The following is a 24,899-nucleotide window of genomic DNA, read 5'->3' on the forward strand; positions in this document are numbered from 1 at the left end:
TTGGAATTGTATTTAAAAGCAGGCAGTTGAGCAGACTGTCCCCTAAAATGCATTTCCCCCCCCTTTTTTTACAGGATTTCAGAGGTTTCCCCTGGTGGATATATTATGATTTATGCATGTGTTCCTTGAGGGTTACATTTGGAACTGGGGAGTCTTGTGCACAGTTAGGAGGTTTGCTGAAATGATGGTGCTGTGGAGATTTGTCTGTTGGGTTTTTTTTTCCTTCTATCCAAAGTATTTGTTCTGGATTAACACCAGTACTCAGGGTTTGTTTCTCCCTGTAAAACGCTGGCTACCTGTGCAACAAAGTAGGCATATAATCTTGGTTTCTATACTGCTGGGTTACATGATTCATTAAAGCAAGTCAAGCTTTTCACTGGGGAAAAAAATACATCCAGCAAATAAAAAAGTGTGTGCTGCTTCACATATCAGGTAAGGCACAGTTATCTCATGTTAAAGCATTCATACTAAGAATATAGAGTTAATTTTTGGTTCCCAGAAGTGGACTCAGAACACAAGGAAATATTTTTTGTGTATCGTACCATATATTACATACGAAGCTTTTGCAGATGAATTATTAGGAGCTGAGTTTAACAAGTTGAGTTTGGGTGACTCCGTGTTTTACAATTGAGAATCTCCTATGGCGTTATAGCGAGGGGCAGCCACCCATGATAGTCTGCCATTATGGTGGAGTACTGACAAGGGGACCAAGATCAAGTTGCATGAGAAACCTCACGCCCAGCACTCAGTGCTGTAATTCATAATTCAGAGAACAGTCAACTGAAGCAGAGGATTTTGCATCTAATTGTCTGGATTATTTACAAAGAAATAATTATGTAACGCATCCACTATCACAAGGCTTTGAATACTGTTGTAGAAATGCTGACTTAGAGATTGCTTCTGTGTGAGCTACAGGACCTCAAAATCTTGGATAACAGCTCGATAAGGCAGTTACCCCAGCAGAGAAAGTCTGTGTGCCAGCCCTGCCTGGTTCTTCTACCTCCTCACCTCAGCTGGGTCTTTGCTGTCCAGTAACGTGCTGCTGTCATAGCAGTAGCTTTCACTGGTAACACTTTGGTGTCTTGTAAGTATTTACAACCATGGCCATTCTCACCAACTCACACATTGGATAACCTGGATGTGATACACCATGTAAAGGAAGAGCATGTCTTCAGCTGAGGAGTCCTTCATTTGCACAGCATGGAATGGGTATATGGATGATGTAGGATCCCCTGTTTTCCCTCCTCCTCCAACAGGTGTAATACTCCTGAAACATGGCTCTGCAGAGCAGACTGAGACCCTTCCTGTGGCTCCTTTGCTTCCTGTGGCATGTAGTTACACTGGCTGTGCTGTCTCTGGGGCTTTCCCACCACTTCTTCTACCTGGAGCTGTAAGCCACCAGTGTTTTCACCCTTACTTTTTAGGCCAAGGGTTATGTATTGCGAGTTACCCTCTCTTATCAGACCACAGTAGGAATTCCACTTTAATTGTGATTATTTATTTTCCTCCTTTAATACTCTAGAGTGACTACTGCAGTCAATCATTCTGTGGGCCACGTGGCATCTGTGAGCTTTTGGAAACATCTGCAATTGCCTATTGCAGTGCTTACTCTGAGGAGAAGGAGGGGACCAGGTTGCTAATATTGCTACAAGAAAAGCTGCAATTCAAAGTCAGAATTCAGTGGTAAGGCAAAACGGGCTCAGGAGAGGCTCCTCTTTTGTGCTCTGGCAGAACATGAGCCTTACACACAACACCTAAGGGTAGGGTATGGCATAAAATGTGGATGTTTGTGCCAAACTTAACTTTGTCAGCCTTCAAAAAAGAATTGCCATCTTTGGAGAGCTCTGGATTCTGCCAAACCAGTGAGCTTTAGTTGGCTGGAGAACATACTGCATGCAAAAATGGGATATTCCATCTCTAGCTAATCTTATTTCCCCCGTCTGCACTGAACAATGGAAACATTCAGTGCAGAATACTTCATCATGGACGGGTTATGGAATAAGAAAGCATTCAGTCTTTTTATTCATTTCCATACCTGGGAGTTTTATGGCACGGTGCATAAGTTAAAGCTCCTTGGGGACAGCTGTAGCTTGTACTCTGGTATTTACACTGGATTTTGTGCAACAATTTACTACAGCATTCAATAAGGTAAGTCAAGTAACCCCAGCATCACGTGGTACGCACAACACCTCTGGGACTTTGTGCAGACACACGCAGCATGGCCAGCAGTGTAATGCACATGCTGCATACATATTCTTGCCCATCCTCAGGAGGGGAGCAGAGGGGTGGTGCTGAGCTGTGCTCTCTGTGACAGCAACAAGACCCAAGGGGATGGTGTGGAGCTGTGTCAGGGCTGGGCCAGGTGTGGGTTAGGGAAGGGCTCTGCCCCAGAGGGCGGTGGGCATGGTCAGCACTCTCAGGGTTTGGATTTGGGGTGGTCCTTTATGGAGCCCAGGGTTGGACTCAATCCCTTCCAAGTCAGGATATCCTTTGATTCTGGTCAGATGGCCAGCAGGCTCTGAAAGTGTCCCGTAACTCCCCAGCTGATACTCTATGCCTCTTCTTGAAGTACTGCTTCTTCAGGCACTGAAGAAGAATCCAAAGACAGTAGGAGTATCTCTGGAAAAAGCATGGATATATGCTAGTGACTACTTAATTTGGCTAAGAGGCAGGAGATGTTTCAACTAGATTTTCTTTGAATGGAGGTTATATTTGTCCAGCCAACAAACTGGACTCCAGAGTAGCCAGACATGAAGACTGTCACACAGGAATCAGCACGCAAGTCAAAGGCTGCCATTGTCAGTTCCAGGGAAGTTGGCCTCAATAGAGGGGAGGACTCTGAAAGCCCAGGGCTTTGCTGGGACATTTTGCTGCCCTGTAAGCGTGGTTGGTTGGTTTCACTGCCTCAGTTTCTATAGCGAGGCACAGAGTGATGATGGTACTCACTTCAATATAGCGCTGTGGGGCTCAGCTGCTCAGTTTGTAAAGAGCTGGGGACGAATGCTGTTGTGGGTACTGTGCGTGCCTCCTATTTTGATATGTTGGCTCATCATGTCAGAGGCAGATATTGGTGGTATAGCAGTAGAAGTTGAACAGTCCTGCCAATGCTCCATTACATTTGGTATATCTGGGGCTTTGATCTATCAAATGGTGTTATTGCGCTCTTTGTAGCTGTTGTAGTTTCTATGGAAACAAACAGAAGGCATTACTTTCGGAGCACCCAATGTATCCTGTCTGCTCATCTCTAAATGACAGAGGTGGGTTTTCTTTTCCTCCTCCTGAATTCCTGCGGCGTGCAGCACGGAACCAGTTACGGTCAGAATGAAATCCAACATTCTCTGCTCCCGCACAAATCATTTTTACTGTTCAGTTTACAAACCCTCCAGCTCCAGGGAACGCCGAGTTCACGGTACCCCATACAGCCATTAATACTTCCTTCCAAAATTTATTATTCTTTAATCTCCCTCATAATATATGAATTAGAGTCCCGAGAGGAAATCCCTCATTTTCCTGCATGTGTCATTGCAGTTTGGGGAGCTCTGCAGCACTGCCGTAGTGTGAAAGCAGCGTGGCACCCTTGTACTTATTTGAGCAGGGACCGGATTCCAGACACTGTTACCTCCTGGGGCAGAACAGTGATTTTTAGCCATTCAGGGTGGAATTTCTGATCCTGGGGGGCTGGCAGTGTTTTTCTTTGGGGCACTGCTGCAATTTACAGGTCGTGCTTAGAGAACAGGGAAGTTTACTCTCCCCATAGACACAAACGTGTTCTGCAAGGTGAAGAAAGTGGGATATTGGGAAGGGAATGTGACCAAATCTGGAGCTTGGGGAGGCTTCCCTTAATATGATTCATTTGCTGTCTGAGGGGCGCTGCAAAAGATTCTGCCAGTTGTTGCTTGCGAGGCAGGTTGAACACTTGGGATTGTTGCACACTTAAGCCAGTTCCTGCCTGACCCTGTTAGTGGTGTGAGGAGAGCCCTGTCACTGCAGGACAGCAGGTAGTAAATAGGGTTTTTTTCTAATGTTGGAATGTATCTGCTTTGAAGCCTACTCTGTTAATGGTGAGATGTGGTGCCCTCTGATGGCATGAACTCGCTGCTCCTGCACCTCGTTCTCCTAAATCATTCAAAGCTTTTCCTACTCCTATTCTGCCCTTATTCATTGCCAGCTCATAAGTTTGTTCTTGAGTCCTTCTGCTTAAATTGTCCTTCTCTGTCCCTGCTGGTTACCCTGATGGTTGTTTTGTTTTTCTAGATGCAGCCAACAGCTGTTTTGCAGCGATAGGCCCAAGCTCCTTTGTGTTTGATCCACTCTGACTGTCATGAGCCAGCTCAGATATGGATCTGCTGATTCTTATTCACTGGGATGGAAAAAGAGCACAGAGAGGTCCCCGGGGCCATCCCACACCTAAAGCCAATGGCTGTGCCCACACACAGGTGTTCTGCATCTCAGCCCTGTTCAGCTTAGCACACTGTGCTGTTGCAGCATGATCTGCTGCGCTGATCTTCCATGTCTTCGCTTTTCCCTTCTCCACGATGACTTTTCATCTCAGGTTGATTTCTTAGAACCAGGCTGAATCTGTGGCTCTGATTTCTGCGCAAGGTAACTGCAGCAGTTCCTCTCACTGTGGGTTATCCCACGTGCTCAGGCAGCCATCCAGCCTGTGCTGACTGGACACGTCTGTGGATGGGAGCCATGTGAGCACAGCAGCTTGTGCTGCGTGGCAGTTTGCCTTCATGTGAACGTCTCCTGGAAGGGTTGAGCTGCCTGCTGCTATTTCCTGTTGGCACAAGCTTTCCATGTTGCTAGAGGGGAACATAGAGACACCTTTTTGGGCCAGCAAGGCAGAGGGGGAAACGTTCTGCTTGGGTCATCTTACTTGAGCCCAGGAAGGTGAAGGAGGCACAGCTTGGCATGTGCCCTAATAAATGTATGTACAAGTGAGCAGTGCTGTTGGCTGCTGGAGCAGCATAGCTCTCATCATCACTGTTCCTGTTTTTACAGGTGTTTAGGGGACAGCAGGTCCTGTCACTTCTGCTTTGAAACAACTTTTCTGCTCAGTGTTTTAGTGGCTTTTATTGGAAGGTGTATTTTATCCTATGCTTCTCTGCTAACTGCTTCTAGATGGTGGTAGTGGTGCTTGGAGGACAAGAAGCTGGTGTCAGGTAGGTTAGCAATGGAGGCGGAAGATCAGATTGCTCTGCTCAGTGGGGGATTGCTTAGCAGAATGAACCCTGCGGTTCAGAACATGCAGCTTTGGGATGGAAGGCAGTATAACCAATGGCAATGCAAATATGAAGTAAAATATGTTACTAACTGTATGGGAACTGTGGAGTCTTGGCCTGGACCACTGATTGAACACCTGGGAATGGACCTGGTCAGCCCTGGGAGCACAGGTGAAGGTGATTCAGCTGTGTGAATGGGAGGGGGGGAGCCTGGCTGCACTCCTCTTAGACCTCATTGAAGGGCTGACTGCCACTGGGGGTTTCTGGTTGGAGATCCCTCCCTTGATGGATCAAGTCTGGGTTTTTAGAGACAGGTGAGCATTTTCCTCCTTCTTTGTAGCACCTTTCCATCGCACACCTTTCTTATTGCACCTCCTGTATTGCCATTCCACCACACTGAGCTCTCTGATTGTTACAGTAATAAGTTCTGGTGTGTTTTTCTTAGTATTTTTGTTACGGCCTCTAATCACAGAGGTGTGCAAATGGTATTTATTGCGTGCAGAGGTTTTGCAGTCATTGATGAAACAACTGCAGGTCACTGTTGGGAGATTACAGAACTGAAAAAGAGATCTGACTTGGTCAGAATGTCATTCGTGTGCTTCACCAAATTTATGAGGTTTTTACAGGGCCAAGGGAGAGAGATTACAGTGTTTTCTCTCAGGTCAGATGAGATTATATGGGACTGCACTCCAAGTGGTTTATTGCTCCCTAAACCATTTGTGGTGGAAGAGATGTAATCTGAGTCTCGCAGGGAAAGAACGGAAGATAAAATCCTGTAGCTCTCAGATGGATCCTGACCGTGGGCTGCATGTTGTTTCAATAAAGGTTTGGTTGGCAAGCAAAGAGGAGGGGGCTTATTGCCCTTCTTGATGGGGCTTTGCTGCGCTTCCACAGAGATGGTTGGCTGCAGCAGGAGTCTGATCAGCCCTTCTGACCATGCTCCCTTCAGCCCGGTGGGAGGCAGCAGGCAGACGTAGCACTGAGGGGTGATGGTGAGGCTCCCAAAATCCTGAGCTGTCTGAGCTTTTAAGAACAGAGAATGAAGCACTGTGTGAAGACGGCTGCTCTCCTGTAGTTGAGGCTCCAGTATCCTGGGAACAGTGAGCACCCCACGCTCTGTGGTGGTCTCTCCCTCTTGCAGGAGCTGTTCTCCCTCACTTATACCCACCTCCTCCTGCTGCTGTGCTCCTGACTCTGGCTGCTCGCAGTGGGGACTCGATCATAAATCACCACGAAGTTCTGCAGCAGCCCCACAGTAATGTGCACTGCTGTACCTTCTGCTTGTGTTGTTGTGAAACTGGTTGGTTTCAGTCTCATCTTGGTAGTGTTCTCAGGCTCCCAGCTTCCAGCAGAGTGGGGTATCATCAGAGATAAGAGGCTATAAAGAATTCCACTTAACCCCAAAACAGCTGTGACTCCCTATGGCCTTTGTTAGTTGTCAGTTTGCCTTACTGTAATCGTTCAGAAACCTAATCTGTCGCTGAAATATTTATCCTGCTGTTGTTATTCCAATACTCTGTATTGTTTTTTATTCATAAGAAACTACTCAAAATATTTTATATTTTATACCCACACACGCCCATTTATATTATTTACATAGACACAGTCACACACACACCAAAAGAGCCCAGTGAGGATAAGGAGGCCTTGCATGGCAGCAGTGAGTCAGAGCAGTGACTCTGTGCTGTGCTGAAGAAGTGTTTGCAGTGCTGCAGTTCCTTTGCAGCTGTTTGCCTCATGTAATGAATGGTCTGTAACTCTGAGGTGGGTTTGAAGGTTCTGGTGCAGTGCACACACAGGAGGTGGAGGGCAGGCAATGCATGTGTTCATACAGGAGGTTTAATTGGAGCTGTAAGACACAGAACACAGGTAAGTACTGTTTCCAAGCTGCTTGCTTGCTTCAGGATGGATGACTGTGGTGTCTAGTACAGATTTCCATGAGAGCTGGAGGGAATGGAGGTCTGCTGTATCTGAAGGTTCCTTGCCTGACCAAGAACCTGAATCTGCACAGGATGGTGGGTCTGCTAACATTCAGAGTGTGGATCAATTATGGATGGTGGAAAAGAAGTGTGGTTGAGTAGCAGATAGTTGAAAAGCTTTGCAATGTACCCTAATCCTGCAGCACTGCCTTGAGCTACTTGGAGGCTTCTTCTTTAAACTTGGACATTAGCACAAAGCACACCTCTGACTGCAGGCATTTAAAGATCAACAGGGGCCAAGAAAGCTTTTAGGAGCCAATGAAACCAGGAAAACAACCGCCTTCCCTTTCAGTGTCAGGTTCGATTGCCTTCTTACGAGTGCAGCTATTTCAGGTACAGAGTGCTCGGTGGTTTGGGTCTTGTTGTATGGGGAAAGTGCTCCCCAGAAAACATCTGTTTCTTTCACCTGCAAACCGCAGAGTGCTGTGGAAGGCAGCGCTGCGGCTGCAGGGACCCCGGGGGGGCGAAGGGAATCTGCCCCGCAGGGAGGAGCGTGATGCTCTCAAACGTGGTATCAGAGAGAGCACTTAAAAGGAGAGGATGCTTTTAGAGCACAGCACTGCTGGGCAGGTCTGATCTCAGGGAGCTCTAATAAAGAACCATGCTCCTATTGGCCTGTGGGTGCCATGGCCGTGAGGTGTGCAGTGCATGGTTGGGGGCTGAGCATCACACCTGGTTCTGGCAGGGCACAGCAGGCTGTAGGGCTGCGAGCAAACTGTGCCCTGTCAGCCACTTACCCACACGCTGCTTCTTGTTTCAGAGGATGACATGAACAATTACATCAGCCGGTACTACAATGAGCCCAGCAGTGGTAAGTTTTGCTTGAAAACATGAGTGTGAACCAGATGTTTGCATTGTGTTGTGTTCTGTGACCCCAGTGAGGCTAAGCAATGGCAGAGTCTGTTCTGGGAATGGAACCCAATGCCCACAGTGGGTGGTGTTCTCCATAAGAGCCAAAGCAGCAGCTCTCTGATGGTGAGGGACACCACGTGCACAGCTGAGTGCAGACCACAGGCTGAAGTGCTGAGTGTCCTGGGGAGGTCAATGCCCTGTTGGGGCTGCAGGGAGGTTCCACGGAGCCCGAGTGTGCAAAGCAGGGGCAAGGAATGCAAATGGAACGGCTGCAGCACCAGCCCCATATCTACACTCACATGTGTATGAGCGTATCCTCACAGCTGGGGGAGTACAGATGGGTGCACATACATACCCAGTGCAGGCATGCACAGACACAACCATACAGAAATAAGAATAACTGCATACCTTTTTAATCATATACACATAAAACAGGGAGATGGCCATATATATATATTTCTAGGGAGGCAGAGATGTGGATATACACATATAGTACATAAATTATGTATGTACAAATACATACGGATATTCCTGTAAAGGTGTGTGTCAGATAATGTATAAATTATTCACATTAATTGTACATTAAATATAAAATATGCATGTGTGTATAGAGATGATAATGCATTATACATAATGTGTTTATATTCCCATATATACATTCCACCACAAGACCAGGGTTACACACATCTCCTCTTTAAGTGTGTGTAAGTAATGCCTCCTATTTCACCACCACCATCCACCACTCGTTGTGGGCCAGTGTAATAAGGTAGGAGGCATTACTTTTGGAGCAGCCCTTATGTATGTTTCTATAAGGAATATATAGATTGATAATGTGCTACATGCATTTATATCTGTTTATATAAATATGTCTATGCTATGAACATGTGTACATGCACATGTGTACATACATGTACATATGTGTATAGCTACGTGCATGCATATACATACCCATGTAAGTAGGTGCTCTTATGTATGTGCACATACACACACACATACACGCACACAGTGGCACACACTGACACACACACAGTGACAAACAGTGACACACACAGATGAACACACTGACACACAGACGCACAGACACACACAGTGACAGACAGTGACAGAGACACGCACACATAAACACACAAACAGAGTGTCACACACACACTAATGCGCACATTAAAACACAAACACATACACAGACGCCCAAACACACACATGTATGACACAGCGTGTGAGAGTGTGAAAATCCAACACTATGTGTGTGAGTGCGTGAAATGCGACACTGTGTGTGTGTGTAAGTCCGACACCGTGTGTGCGTGAAAATCCCACACTATGTGTGAGAGTGCGAGAAAAATCCGACACTATGTGTGTGAGTGCGTGAAAGTCCGACACTATGTGTGTAAGTACATGAAAATCCGACACTATGTGTGCGAGTGTGTGAAAAGTCCGACAGTATTTTGTGTTAGTGCGTGAAATGCGACACTATGTGTGTGTGCGTGAAAATCCAACAGTATGTGTTTGAGTGCGTGAAAGTTCGAAACTATGTGTGTGAGTGCGTGTAAAATCCGACACTATGTGTGTGAGTGCGTGAAAGTTCGACACTGTGAGTGCTTGGAAATATCTGACACTGTGTGATAGTGCGTGAAACTCCAATACTATGTGTGTGAGTGCGTGAAAAGTCCGACAGTATGTGTGTGAGTGCGTGAAAATCTGACACTGTGTGTGTGAAAAATCTGACACTATGTCTGTGAGTGCGTGAAAGTCCGACACTGTGTGTGTGAGTGCATGAAAATCTGACACTTTGTGTGTGTGAAAATCCAACACTATGTGTGAGAGTGCGAGAAAAATTCGACACTATTTGTGTGCATGAAAGTTCGACACTACGTGTGTGAGTGCGTGAAAAAATCCGACACTATATGTGTGAGTGCGTGAAAGTTCAACAATATGCGTGTGAGTGCATGAAAAATCTGACACTGTGTGTGAGTGTGTGAAAATCCGACACTGTGTGTGAGTGCGTGAAAGTTCAACAGTATGTGTGTAAAAGTGCGTGAAATACAACACTATGTCTGTGTGTGCGTGAAAGTTCAACACTGTGTGTGAGTGAGTGAAAATCTGATGTGTACATAGTCTGACTCTATGTGCGTGTGTGCGGGATATCTGACACTGTGTGTGAGTGCATTGACTCACACAGTGACACACACACAAATTGACACACAGGTACACACACACAGTGATGCACACACACAAAATGATACAGTGACACACACACTCAAAGTGACACACACTCAATGTGACACACACACACAGTGATGCAGACGTGACACATGCAGTGATGCGCACACGCACTGACACACACCGTGATGCACACAAAGTGATGCACATACGGTGACTCACACACTCAATGTGACACACACACAAAGTGATGCACAAAGTGACATGCACACACATAGTGACACGCACACCGTGACACAGACACACACACAGTGATGCACAGTGACACACACCCCACACAGTGACATGCACACCGACACGCACAAACACAAACACACACAGTGACACACACACATACATATACTGACACACACATACACTGGGGGGGAAGTGCAAGACCATATCTATGTGTTTTATATGAATAAAGGCTCACACACAAGCACCAAGGTGTACTAAGAATTACAGTTATGTGCTCATTACCAAGGACTGTGTGTGTGTTGCATATGTAAGTGTCCATGAAGGCAGAGGTTTATCTGTACTATGCTACTTCTGCCATGTTCTGCTTCCCTATTTGTTAGTCTACATCTATACATGTACAAATGCACATATCTACCTACCTGTAACTGTTTAATTTACACAAGTATAAAATAATTAACCAGTGAAAGGAGAGGTATCCTGTTTGCCCATCCATCCTTTTGGCCTTTGAGGTCTGCTGCTCCTCGTTGTAACGGGCAGCTCCTTTCTGTGCTGTGCTCTCACTGCCCCTCTCTGCTGTTTCCTCCTGCAGACAGTGGTGTTCCTGAGGCCGCCATCTGTGTGGTCACCACGGCCGCCATTGACGTCCACCGGCCCAACATCTCCTCCGAGCTCTTCACGGTGGAGGTGCCGATGCGGCTGAGCAGCACCGGGACGTCCGCCAGCATCACTTCGGGCAGCGCCTCCCGCTCCACCGTCAGCTCGGGCACACGGGCGTGCAGTGAGAGCAGCCAGACGCTGGGCTCCTCGCCGGACTGCAGCGCAGCCTGTGAGGATGGGGCAGGCGCCAGCCCTCATACCGACCTGGTGCCCAGCCAGCAGCGGGTGGCACAAGCCATGGTCCAGGAGCTGCTCTCTTCCCTGTCCGAAGAGGCGCGCCTGGCACAGAAGGGGCTGGACCCTGTCAACCTGAAGCTGCCCAGCCCAGCGGGCTCAGTGAGGGCCAGCCCTGACCTTGGCCACCGCCTCAGCGTCTACAACCGCAGGAATCAGGAGAACCTCGATGTCCTGCAGCTCAAGCCACTCATTGACTCTCCTCAGGGCCCCCCAGTGACTGATGACAAGTATGGTGCCCTGGGACCCCCCGAGCCACGGCTGAGCAAGGTACCTGAGGCATAAGGACAGCTGTGGCACACCCACTGTGCTGGGTCATCACCAGGCAGCACCGAAGGCCTCCTATGGCACCTCCAGCAGTGGCCACCAGCCCAGGGCTGGACCAGCACCACCCAGCTGGTCCCCAGCAGGCCTGCCCTGCTGCCAGCTCTGGGCCAGCTGGTACCTACCGTGTCCTCTGAGGCACAGGAGACCTTCCTCCTGTCCACAGCCAGCAGGAGTGGACTCAGTGCCCAGTGGCAGGGAGAAAAGACTACAGCTGTGTCCTGCCACCAGCCTGGGGTTAGCCCCAAGGTGCACAGACCTTCCACCAGCACCAAGCTACAGTGTCCAGGGACAGAGCTGCTGGCCAGCTTGCTCCCAGTGCCCATGTCCTCTGCACAGCTGGGAGGGGAGTGAGGCTGGGAATAAACACTGACAACCACCACTGCCTCCCTTGTTCCTGTCTTCCATCCCTCTTCCCTTCCTTACCTTACCTGCCTTTATTCCTTTTCCTACCATTTTTTCCTCACTCTCCCCACCACCACCACCACTTGATCTCCCAGCTCATTGCCACCCACAAAAAGAAACTTAGAAAAAAAGCCCCACAGTTACATCCCCTCTTACCACTACAATCCTTTATTACTGTTATTCTTTCTTACCACCTCTGTCTCCACCTCCACCCATACCAAACACCGCCCAGCATGAACATACACCGACGCTGGTGCTTTGCCGTACTCTTGGGGGTGTGCTGTCGTTACTCTCCAGCCCAACTGCAGCCATTGCAGTTGTTCACTTCTTCTTCAGGAGCTCCGTCATCTCAGGCACCGCCTGCAAACACCAGTGCCAGGGTAGCACCCGCTTCCTCTCCACCCCCACAAAGTTTCCATGTGAGATCCCAACCCCCCATCACACCCCAGCCCCCTGCCCACCACCCACAACTCCAGGGGCTGTGGGTCACCCCAGCTCACAGCACTCCCCACTTCCCTCCTGCTGAATGGAGCCTCTTAATTATTTAAGAGCGCTACATTTCCATTAGGTGGAAATAATGCATTCGTACAAAATTTATTAAGGAAATTGTCTACATGGTGTTTCTTCAGAATGTGACTTTGTCTCTGCCTAACGAAAAGGCCCGTGCTCACCGCTGAGCCAACGGGCATTAGTTCAGGAATGGCATTAAGTGCTGGCACAGTTTCTGCCCATGCCCCTGTGGAGCTGCTGTGAGCTCACAGCGCTGCCATGTAGGGCTGTTGGGCAGCCCACGTGTGCTGCAGGCACTTGGACATGGCCTGGGGCACAGGACAAAACTGCCAGCTGCCCCCCAGTGTCAGTAAGGCAGCAAGAAGTGCTGCGGGTTGGAGACAGTGCCAACTCTGTATGTTCATACTTTATGAAGCTCAAAAACCCATTTCAGTACCAATGTGCAGTTTTCTCTCAGAGCAGCTCACATTCAGGAAATGGGAACGCAGGCTGATGTGAAACCTGGCCCTCTCAGCTTAATGCTTGTGGGGACCAAGTTTTGACACTGAGAATAATGGAGTTGTAAAGCCAACTCTTGTGCAAAACAATCCAAAGCCAACACCCCATTAGATTCTATTTACCTATCTAAACTGTCATTACATCTGACAGCTTTCTCCCATGCCCAAAGCTGAGCCTCACCTGAAATAAGTCTGCCACCAGTCCATAGTCTGCCACTTGGAAAATGGGAGCTTCTGGATCCTTGTTAATAGCCACGATGGTCTGCAACAACAGGAAAGCACCAGGTGAACATGGTGATCATCGTGTAGGGGCAGATGGCGCAGACAGGCCTGACCTGAGGAAACGGGCTGACTTCTCTCCTGGCTGCTAGGGGCAGAAGGCAACAGATTGCAGCATTTAACAAACATCTTCCCATTCTGCTTCTGAAACCAAACCCAACCCTGCCACCCTTAAAAGTCAACCATCACGGCAGTCTCCGACCCTGAGCCAAGCAGTCCTACCCACCACAGCCAAGTATCATTCTGAAAAATCCCTTCTCCCTTGTTGAAAATAAGTCTGGAAAAAAAGCTACAACAGATTACCTGCAGTATTTAAGCCATAACATTACAGAAATAAATCAGAGGTAGCACTTAAAATAACTGTAACAGAGCCGTGCCAAAGGCCCGTTAGTTACAGCAGGCCATGTAATTTATTGTGTCACACAGCAGAGAAATGCACGTGATCTAAATCCCAACACAGCAGTCCAGAAAATGCCTTCCCCAGTTTGAACTAAAAGGTAAATCCCATCATAAATGTCTGTGACTGCTTCCAGCAAAATAAGCGTGTGTGTCCGAAGCTGAATCTCCAACAGGATGGGGAGACTCCATGCAGGAGGAAAAGAAATTAATTACAAACAAGCAACAGCTCATAAAACGATCCAAACACCCACTGGCCTAAAAACCGCAGCACTCTGCCTCCACCTCAGTGCTACCACTGCAAGCTGGGATCTGAGGACACAGATTCCCCAGGACAGCTCTAACCAACATTTCCTCCCCACACCTACCTGCCATGCCCAGGTAGCCACAGTTGATGTTTCTCATATGCTTTGCTCCCTCCACCGACTGTACTTGCCTGACAAAATTAATGGCTCGGTAGCATACATCAGTAGCAATAACTCAAAGATAAAAGTTCACAAATCCTGCATTTTTAAGCCTACAGAAACCTCCTTTCTTCACAGCTCATTTGTATCCCATGACCTGCTGTAAAGGAGAACCACATGGTTTACACAGCAAGGCAGTACCTACAGCAGAGCCCTGCTGCTGCCTTCTCACCAGCTCACGAGCACAGAGCTGCAATCATCCCAGCACTACCAGCCCAACACGCTCCTCCCAAAGCTCTTCATTTTATTTGTTACTCCTTTTGCAAATGCGAGCCTTTGCTAACAGCTCTACAGCACAGGAAGCAAAATCCAGGTTGTGATAACCATGGATTTTAATTCAGAAGACTTTAGCTGTGCTCTGAGGCTCCACGTGTTCCCAGAGCTGCTCCCAGGGACACAAGGACTGATATCCATGGCTGCAGAGGGCAGGGCAGTCAGGCTGAGATGGCAGAGAACACAGCTGGCTGGGCATCCCCAGTGCGCCCTGCTGTGGGCAGCCGGCCCCAAGCACCTGCTCTCACCAGGCACAAGGGAGAGGTGTGCAGGGACTCTCAGAGCCTGTCACTTCAGCACACAACACACCTCCAGACACAGACCCTGCAGGCTCAGCTCTCTGCGCTTCCATCTTCAGGCCTGCAGCCCTGGAAGGCTCCCTAGGAAATGCTGTGTCACACTGACAAAAACAAAGCAGCAACAGTTAACAACAGCAGCTGACAGCTCGTGCCCTCCTCTGCCACCTCTGACTGAAGGGACTTCTGGAAGATCTGGATCTCTACCTCATCACCACAGTCAGACTTCCCATGCTAAGAAGCAGCAGCATCACTTTGCTTGCAACAACAGCAACAAACTTTCTAAGTTACATCTCCAAGAAAGAAAAGATACTTTAAACTACCTCAGGAGGGAATTAAAACAAGTAAGGAAAGCAACAAGGACCTGCCAGGCCTCCTCCAAAGCTGCATTTTCTACCTTGCTGTATGAGGACAGCTCAATTATTTGCTTCTCACAGTAGAGAGCAGCAGAACAGTGGAAAGCACATCCTGAAGTGTGTGAGCCCACAGTGCCAGTCAGTGCACAGTGCCAATGGGAGGACGGGGAACAACCCAGGGGCAGTTTCCATGGCTGCAAAACTCTTCTGTTTGCATAAATGTGAACTTGTCAGCAACTCCAACACCTGCACTCAGGCTACAAGGAAAGCAGGATGCACTTCAAACACATGGAAGTAAAACTGAATTATTGTTTACGACAGGAAAACACACCATCTCTGGGTGAAAATAAACCTAAGTACGCTTCTCCTACTGACAAACTTTATCTTATTTGATATAAAAACCATCTCAAAATATCAAATGTGGCACTGGAAAAGCAACAAAAGCAGAGGTTTTGCAGAGGTGGCTGTGACAGCACCGCACCAGCACTGCTCCTGCCCCCAGCTGTGCTGACCCTCTGCCCCAATGTCTCCCTGTTGCTGCACAGCAAGCAGGGGAGGCTGCACTGACCCTGTTTCCACCAACGCCACTGAGAACACACCGCTGCAGATGCTGCTGTCCACACCTCTGTCTCCCTTCTCAGCAGTGACCTTCACCTCTGCCCATCAATAGTCCTTTAATTTTAGCTGTTTCTTCCCCAGCTGCATCCACTACAGCAAGAATAGCTTGTGTCCATGTGAAAGGGTGAGGCCCAAACAAAGGCTGCTGCACCCAGATTTCCCCCAGAAACATTTGATTTAAATAACTGTGGGCAAAAAGAACTAAAAAGCAGCACAGATCACCCTACCACGCAGGCTGGCTTGTGAGGATACACACAGTCATGTGAGCTGCCTGCAGTCTGTCACTGCTCAGACACAAAAGACAACCACGTGTGATGGTTTTACACGCTACTCCAACTCCGGGCTGCCAAAAGGCCAAACCCAACCCAGCGAAGCATCTGAAAAGTTCCCTGGCACAGAGAAACAAATCAATCCTTTTCCTCTACAACTGCACAACAGGAGGCAGGGCAGCAGAACAGCTTTTTACTGTGTTTTGTTTTGAAGCGCTTGGCACCTGACAATAGGATGCAGCAAGGAATTCTGCTGCTCTTAACAAACGTTGCCCTGTGGACCAAGCTGGCAATTCCGGTTGCAGATTATTTGCTTTGGCAACTAAGGAGTTAAACCTTTTAAAGTTTTACTGCCATTTTATAATAGGTTTCCATTTGAATAGCTAAACGCAGGAATGTCAGACACATCTCTTACTTTATGGAGTAGTAAGTTCATAATTCAAATTACACATTGTTATGCATGAATTAATATGTCATACTCTGAAATAAACGCAAAGGCATCTATTGTATAGAATTCAGGCGTGTGCCTTTTTGTTGCCGTTCTTTTAATAACTAACTGAATTAGCTCTTACTTAATACTTTGGGCTTAGTGCAGCAGTTCTGCTGCATTAGGTGTTCCACCACAATCTCACTCAGCAAGGTTTAGTGAGGCATGTTTTAAGGCAGCAGACAAAATGACAGTCGTAACACTGGAAAACATGGAAAGTTCATTAAAGTGAAGAAGTAAACTCTCCTCCTTCCTCAAAAACCTCCTGCAGCACACCCAGCTCTAACATACCTTACTGTCCTTCATCCCGGCCAAGTGCTGGATTGCTCCAGATATTCCCACAGCAATATAGAGCTCCTAGAAGAAAACAAAGAGGACACGTTGTCAGTACCCGCCACAGTTTTGGTCAGCTCTCACAAGCCTTGCTCAGGATCAATTACACACGGCCGCTTTTATAGGACAGTGGTTGCCTATATTAAATGTGGCTCACGATTGGTTCCCTTTCCCACTTTGGGATGCAGTTGTAAAAGGAGAATCCCAAAGGAGCGTCTGGCAAAGATAGATTAGAAAAAACAGAGATCTGCATCAAATGTAAGGCACTGTTCAGATAGAGGAGAGGGCAGCGAGTGCTACTCATGACCCCAGGGTTGGCCAAAACAAAGAGTGGGTGAGATAACAGGCAAATGGATCATGCAGTTCCTAGAGAGAAATCCAAGATATTGGGGGCTGAGGCCTCCACGACCCTCCCAGGGTAAGAAAGAACACACAAAGCTGGAATTCAGGTGCTTACACCTTCAAAAAGGCTCCTGTATGGCAGGATAAAGCATCTCAGGCACAGAAATGGGCTACCACAGTTTCCACTTGCAGTGACCATTTCTATTACTCAACCCAAACCTCAAAGTACACATGCCTTAAAGCTTTTCTCCCTCCCCATTCACTACCAGTTTCTGTGGTGGGTGAGCACAGATGTGCTCAGGTAGGCACTGCACCACACAGGAAATTGTTATATTCTGCAACTGCCAACCTGGCATCTCCAAAGAAACTTAAAACAGGTGAAGATTTATGAGCAAAAAGCTCTGCATCGACATTAACTCATAGCAGAAAAGTATTTTTTCCCCTTGGGCTGAAAACAACCCTGTCTGTAGCCTACCAAAAACCATACAAACGTTCAGCTCACAGTGACAGCTCTTCCACCAGCAACACAGCCCAAGCAGCACTCAGACCCACAGTGCTCAGCTACCCGACTTCTTACACTCACAGAAGAGGCAACTGGAGCACACAAAACCAGCTGGGGATCCTCTGTCAGACCAATTCAAATGCTGTATTTGTATGTCCTTATGAAGACACAAACTTAAATATTTAAGAGAACTTGTTTTTCATCACCACCACAGATAGTTTGTGTTTAAGAACATACAGACCTAAATTGAGAAGTGATCTTTGGAGTCAAAGGGAATAAGTGGGAGAAAAGAGATCTTGTTCTTCCACAACTTAAGATGCGCATTACAGTTAAGCAGCTTTTAACACAGCAGACCAAAGCACGGCTGTACAACAGCCACCAACTAAAGAAGTAGCTGGAAACGAAGGTGTTCCAACACAGAGAGAAGGCAGCCTGCATTTCCCATACAGGCTGATAGCTGCCATATCAACTGCAGGAAAGAAGATGACTGCTTTCTGACACATCTACAGCTACAGACTCCACTTATTATGTTTGCTTTTAAACAGGGACAGGCAAATGAAGAATAGCTTGTGCAGAAAAGAAGATCTCCTTAACAACTAAATGGGAGGCAGACAACAGGAACTAAATATCTCCTATTAGAATGGTTTGCTTTGAAACTGAAGAACAGAATCTGGTCTGCGTATCTGCACAAAGCAGCACAGCTGTTGAAGAGACTCAATTTCTGAGTCTCCATCGCTTCTTAGTGCATGGATTGGTGCTGGAGGTCAACTCACTTCAACCACAGCTGCACTGTAATACAATATGTACATGTGAGACCTCATAGTAAGAATGCAATATTTTAATTATACCAAATAAAAGAACAGATGTTACAGAAGAAATCACTCTAACATCATATAGTCTTTAATATAAGCTCTTTTCTGAAGCACATTACTGTAATGTGATTTTTTTTTTAGAGCAATTCATTAAATGCCAGTCATCCAGACTACCAGATATTCTTATCACTCTGTTTAATATCATAAGGTTCAGTCCTTGGAAGGAATCCAGCTAACCAGGAGCCAGATGCCTACGTATATATTTGACTAAAATATCTGGGAAATACAAAGATGCTTCATTAGAAAAGACATTTATAAATTACCGGGCTCATCTAGAAAGCCTTTGTTATGCCTTTAAGCCGTGCCCTTCTAGGTTATGTGCTCTTGGCTCTCCAGCCAAAACAACTGACTGCTCACTGCCCTGCAGCACCAATGGTGGAACACCTCAGCAACATTTTCACACAGGTCACACGTGACACTATGCTGCCTAACGTTAGTCCAATGCTGCACAACAGATGGAATGGCTTAAATCCTCCTTTAGATTTATTCTGCTATTTATTAAAAGGGAAAAATGAGACCTGAATGATAAGGATTTGGGACTGCTCCGATCCCTCCAAAGAAAAAACTCCATTACACATCTGGAGAGGTCAAGAAGGCCTCCAAAATTCTTATCTCTTTCAGTTCCTCTCAGGATAATCCCCTTGTTTTGATGCTTCCCTTGAAATCACTGACCTCTACTCCAGCTTTAGCTGAGCCCTAGCACTTCTGCTGTGGTAGTGCTCCCAGTCCCAGGCCAGGACTGCAGCCCCAGGCACTATGAAAGAAAAACAGGGAGGAACATGGAGAGCAGAGCAGTGCCACAGAGCAGCCACAGGGCAGCAGGACTCCAATTACCAACACGTGGCCATTGCAGCGGAGAGCACACGGGGTCTGGAAGAGGATCTCAGCTCTTCAGAGCTCATCTATGGGACCACAGGCCTGGGAACAAAGCAGCATAGTACGCTCTGCATCACACCACTCAGGTGCCAACAAAGATGGCTTTACACCAGCTTCACATTCCTGCTTTTCAGAGCCCTAGAAGCTGCTCTAATCACTGCTGTCAGATGACTGATCCACAGCCAGCAATTAGAGGCGCTTATGCCAAAGTCCAGCATGTGAAAAGGCATTTATGCTCTCCCTGATGCTTGCACATGGGCAGGATCTCATTGCTACCAGCACTGTGCTGCACAAGGAAAACAACACAGCAAATAGATTCCATACCAAAGGGCTCCCTGCACTGCCTGAGACGAAGCTTCAACAGTAACTTAAGGGGGAAAAAGGGAAAAGCAAAGTCTTGGTGGTACAGGGACATGGCATCAGAGAGAACTGTCTTCCCTCACAGTAACTTAATTTCATATAGAAAGCATTTATTACAAATACACCAGTGTCACACCACAAATCTTTGTATGCCACTATGGGTGTAAGGGATAGCACAGTGACAGAAGCAAGCAGCCAGGAAGCTGAACAGACCAAAAGGCCCAGGAGCGTATGGAGCACAAGGAGAGGAGGCACAACCAGAAAACACCTATACTAAATACATGCTGCTGCAGAAAAGGCTTCCTGTGCCAGTAGTACCAAGACAGTGTGGAGGCAACAGCAGTGCTACAGCAGTGCTTGACTGCATCTTGCCATACAGCATCCCACAGGGCACTTCCAGGAGGCAGGGCCTGAATGGTCTTGCCCATATCAAAGGCAAGATTCCAAATCAAGAACCCAACTTCTCTCATTTGCCGTATTAATTATTCATCTAGCATAGCTTTGTGGCTTTTTTCCTTCCACAAACTCTCACAAACACGACCCCAGTATATCGTGTAGGGAGAGGCAGTGTACGTTAACCATTTAGCCTAATTCCCATTTCTGGTGGCATATAACATTACTTCACTTTTACTGATGAGAATATTTTAAAACCCCTTAGGCCGCCTCGAGGCAGCTGGAGCTACATTTGTGTAGATGAATGACAAGTACAGTTTTTAGCTGCAACTTACTGTGATTTTGAATGCTGTAGGGTACAATGGTGCATCTTTCACAGGTGCAGCACAAGAGGAGATGGTTGCTCTGCAATAGGGCTGTCAGCTGCTATCGATTTTTATGTCAACCTTTGAATTATACCGAAAACCCTTCAGTGTACATCTGCTGATCACCCTATCGGTGCAATGCATTGAAACAAGCTGGTCTGATAAAACTCCTTAGGCACACATCCTCTTCTTAAAGGCAGTTCGTTTTATTTCCTTTGCAAGAGTGAAAGGACGAAGGAATTAGAAGCCACTATAACAACTGCTGCATACAAAAGATTCCTTCCAACTGCAAGCTATTAGCCAAATAAAATGTAACTTTATGTAGTTACAGTTATTTTTTGTAATTCCAAATGTAACTGGAATAAAACATGCGCTGGTGTGACACAAGTTCTTTTATCACACTGTACATCAAAGAATATCCTGCACACGGCAGCGATGCTGTCCAATACACCCCATTCAAGGAGGGCACATTACTAAACTGCACCCCAGCCACAGTCTCTTCTTCACTGCGAGTGCCTCTGATGAGACAAGCTATGTAATTACTCTTAAGCGTGGTTAGGGTGTCTGCTGGAGTGCAGGGCCATACAGCAATTTCTTTTTGCTCTCGTGGGAAAAGCACATCAATTGCTTTCAGCTAAATGCACTCACATATGAATATTTTAGTACAATTTAATGTTTCTGCACCAACCCCCAAGGAGCAGTGCATCAATTTGTGAACATAGTTTCCTTGGAGTTAAAAGCTACACTGGATAATGCAGGATGAAAGGGGTTGTCAATTCTTGGCTTTTTAGCAAGTCAGAGAAAGGTAGTCTGTAAATTCAGTCCCAGCTGCATACAAAGTTTGCCACTACAAAGCTACTTTTCAATGCCAGTGAATTATGAGGCATTCCTACAACCATTTCCCAAGCCCTGTCAGTTTTCCCAATGTTCTTTCCACCTGCTCACTACCAACAACCCAGCCATTACACAACCAAATGTGCACCTGCTGGTCCGTGCATGACACACACCAATTTAAGGCACAAACAACACGGTCCCACAAAGAAGCCAGCTGAAGGTGGGAGAAACTAAATGATGTATCACACACCTGAATGCAGAAGCTGCTGCGTGCAACAAATGAGGAAGTAATGAACACCCTGTAATCAAAGCAAGAAGTCAGCACCAGCACAATGACAGGGGCTACACTTTTCCTGAACCTAAAAAGAATGAATTTGTTCACTCTGTTAGAGATTCTATGCAAGACTCAAAGACCAAAGCTGAAGTTAAATACTGCATTAAACACAGATTGCTTCAGTTTCCCCACACTGCAAGGAGTCTGCAGCCACCTACCAAGCATTAAAACTATACATCACTCTTGGTTTTCAAAGAGAACCTGGCTAAGTGAACTACTTTGTATTTGGTGGCCAAGCAACCAAAAGGTAAGAAGTACAGGAATAATGTCAATAATGTGATATTGCCTTCCCCCTTCCAAGTACTCCCAAAGCAAGAAGATGACTATCAACTGCCAAAAAGCCATGTGCTGTACAGAAGAGGACTGCCCTCTAAGATACTGAAGTACACGTGAACTCAGAAAGCATCCCATCACTTTGTAAGACAAGTGGAACATGAGGATTTCCACTGCTCTGAGGAAGACCATTCTGAGGCTTCGTGCATCTCACTGCCAGGAAATTCTCCCTTGTTATTCTGCTTTTCTTCTCCCCACTTCCATACCATCCCACTCCAACATTTTCACTCTAACATAACACACCAAGTTGGAAATCTACCACCCTTTCGATGTTCCTGCAATTCATAACAACCAAGGAGAGCCTCTGGTATGAAACTGAAGCATAAGCACTGATGCTGAGGAGGTCAGCAGGTTTTCTCCCAGTGATCATACCAGAACTGCACTGACACTGAACTCCCACGTGCCTCCCTCATATGAGATTTCTCAGCACATGCAATGCCCAAGAGCAGCTGCCGTCTGTGCAATCACACTTCTAGCACAACCATCTCACCTGGTGTCAATTATCACTATACCATATATTTCCTCACTCCTGCCTCCTCAACTTTTCTATCTCAGTCTTTCATTACCTCTTGCTGGAACAGTATGCTGTGCTCAGCTTTGAAAGTAACAACTGCAAGAGAATCCCTAACTGAATGGATCTCTGGCTGGCTGGGTGGCTCCTCTGCACTGCACCCTTCTTAACAAAAACCTGGGGCAGGCCTTCCACCTGTGGTCCACCAATGGCTAACCCTGCATGGACACCTTTACTCTTACAATTGTGAAAGAATGGTGTGGCCACATCTTCCTCACTGCCAGTTAAGACACCTGTATGGAAAGCTGAGCCCTGAAAGGACACTGACTTGACACCGACCCTGAAGAGATTAAACTAGAAGGATGCACTTCCAGAGAGCAAAAGATCCTTCTGAAGTCCAGAGAGCTGCTATCATCTAAAAATGAGCAGGTCAGACCAAAAAAAAGCTACTAACAGAAACAAACGTAATACACTCCCTGCTTCAGGAGCTGGAATCAAATTATACAAAAAAAAAAAAAAAAAAAACCCCAAAAAAACCACAAAAAACCAACCATTACCAAAAATCCAGGCTAAACCAACAACAAAAAGCACGAATCCCAACATGAACAAGACGCTCACAGTTAGAGCTCTGCGGCTTCTTTGGAAGTGGACACGTACTGTGATAGGACTAACTCTCAAACAGAAAGATGGCGAAACTTCCCTCCTTTCTTGCATTACTTTAAGCAGAACGACCTGAAGCGTCTCCCTACTGGCAGTTTGTTCATGTGTTATACAGTGAGCACTTGAGGAAGCTGCTGTGAGGTTCTCATGTCCTATGATACATTACCAGAGTCTGTTAGGGAATTACTGAAAGACCAACAACCAAAATTAGTCTTCCTTCATCAAATTCCCAATCAAAAGCAGAAGGGGAGAAATAAGCAGATCTTGTAGATGATTACATTCTTGGCCAGAGATCACATCAGAAACACTCTGCACACATTCATGGGCAGAAGGCAGCAGCAAGTCACCTTCCCTCCTCCTGAATTCCTAACTAACTCTTCTCCCTCCCTGGGCTCAAAAACAACCCAGTTCCAGTCCTATAAAAACAATGCATTCCAGTCCTCCATTGAGCCCAGGCCAGAGCTATTCATAGAAGAGCATACACTGAGATACTTTCCCAACAGAAACCAACAGCTGCAGGGGAGAGCAGGCCCATCTCTAACTCCAGCTGCTCTTCCTATCCAAGATTCTTTCCCTGCTTAAAACCCACATGCCCAGACAGACGTGTAAATCAGAAACCAAAACTAACCACAAAAACTCAGGACTCTGTTAATACAGCTGATCAACATGCAAAGCTGCTTTGCTGTTTTCCAGACAAAACACTAAAAGTCCTCTCAGAACTCCTCTAGGAAGAAGAAGCAGTCACTTTGTAGAGCATTGGTACAACAGCCCATATAACCTTCAGCTGACCAAGAAAGTTCCATTCTACTTCACATGAAATCAGCCCTTCTTTAAATTTCAACCTAACTGTTCATGTGCCTTCAGCTCTAGAAAGAATATTCACCAACAAGCCTTGACACACACAACCCACAGCTGAGCTACGTTCAGATCAGCATTTTCCCCTTTATGAGTGGATATTTAGGTAGTGAAAAACCATGGACATTCAGTCTCAAGCCCCTTTCAAAATATGCAGTTAAATGACACACAGCGTACTTCCCTGGTCTTCAAAAGGTCTGGTATGCAACAGCCAATGCTGCCTTCTGGGGAAGCTACAGTTCCATATAAACTGCTTTTTCTGAGCTAGTGTTGATATGATTAACTGGAACCATTTGATGAGACCAAGGTGCAGCTGCATACTCAACCTAATGCCCAGTGTGCTTGATTAAAGAAAGCAGATCACAGTAAAATACAGAATTCTTGTAACAAAGAGAACGCATTACGCTGGGTGTTAAAGCTGGGCTGGGCTATTGCCAGAAAGATAACAACTACATTCTGTACCCAAAAAAAATATATCAGAAAGAAGAATTAAGGTTGCATTTGTAACAGGTATAGCTTCACAGACATTAATATCACAGCTACCAAGATTCTAGAAGAACAAAATATGCAAACAGACCAACCTTAACTCTTACGTTTTACATCCGTTCTTCAGACCCTGTTTGTCTTGTTTTGTTTTTAACGTTGGTTATCATACAGATTCACAGCTTAATTGCTAGTGTGCTGAGAAATGTCTCCATCCGGCCCTTCAATAGGGCTATCAGCAGAAGGCCTCCACCTTAACTAAAAAAACAGCAAGAATTCCTATTCACATTCCATGACAGAAGAGTTGAGAGGCACAAAGAACCCTGATCAA

General features: G+C 46.6%; 2 protein-coding genes across 22 annotated transcripts in view; one reads left to right on the forward strand and one right to left on the reverse strand.

Moving 5' to 3' along the window:
• Positions 1-12,044, forward strand: part of TMEM266 (transmembrane protein 266) — a 91,284-nt gene extending 79,240 nt beyond the window's left edge. For all 18 annotated transcript variants that reach the window (XM_085515848.1, XM_085515850.1, XM_085515849.1 and 15 more), the window contains 2 exons: positions 7,965-8,015; positions 11,040-12,044. In XM_085515848.1, the coding sequence (XP_085371974.1) occupies positions 7,965-8,015; positions 11,040-11,626 (638 nt within the window). In that variant the 3' untranslated portion in view covers positions 11,627-12,044. The remainder of the gene's footprint in view (positions 1-7,964; positions 8,016-11,039) is intronic.
• A 178-nt stretch (positions 12,045-12,222) lies between these two features.
• ETFA (electron transfer flavoprotein subunit alpha) overlaps positions 12,223-24,899 on the reverse strand; it is a 28,244-nt gene continuing 15,567 nt past the window's right edge. For 2 of the 4 annotated variants that reach the window (XR_014934436.1, XM_015872469.2), the window contains 3 exons: positions 16,807-16,872; positions 13,259-13,339; positions 12,223-12,430 (listed from right to left, as the gene is read on the reverse strand). Coding sequence is in view for 3 of the 4 variants with exons in the window: in XM_015872469.2 (XP_015727955.2) it covers positions 12,392-12,430; positions 13,259-13,339; positions 16,807-16,872 (186 nt within the window). In the remaining variant the exon portion in view is untranslated. Of the gene's footprint in view, positions 12,431-13,258; positions 13,442-16,806; positions 16,873-24,899 lie in introns of those variants that run through there. The other 2 variants (XM_085515876.1, XM_085515875.1) reach the window with 1 other exon arrangement.

This window comes from Coturnix japonica, chromosome 14, assembly GCF_054131305.1.
Source record: "Coturnix japonica strain WE chromosome 14, WE-NBRP24, whole genome shotgun sequence".
Taxonomy (NCBI): domain Eukaryota; kingdom Metazoa; phylum Chordata; class Aves; order Galliformes; family Phasianidae; genus Coturnix; species Coturnix japonica.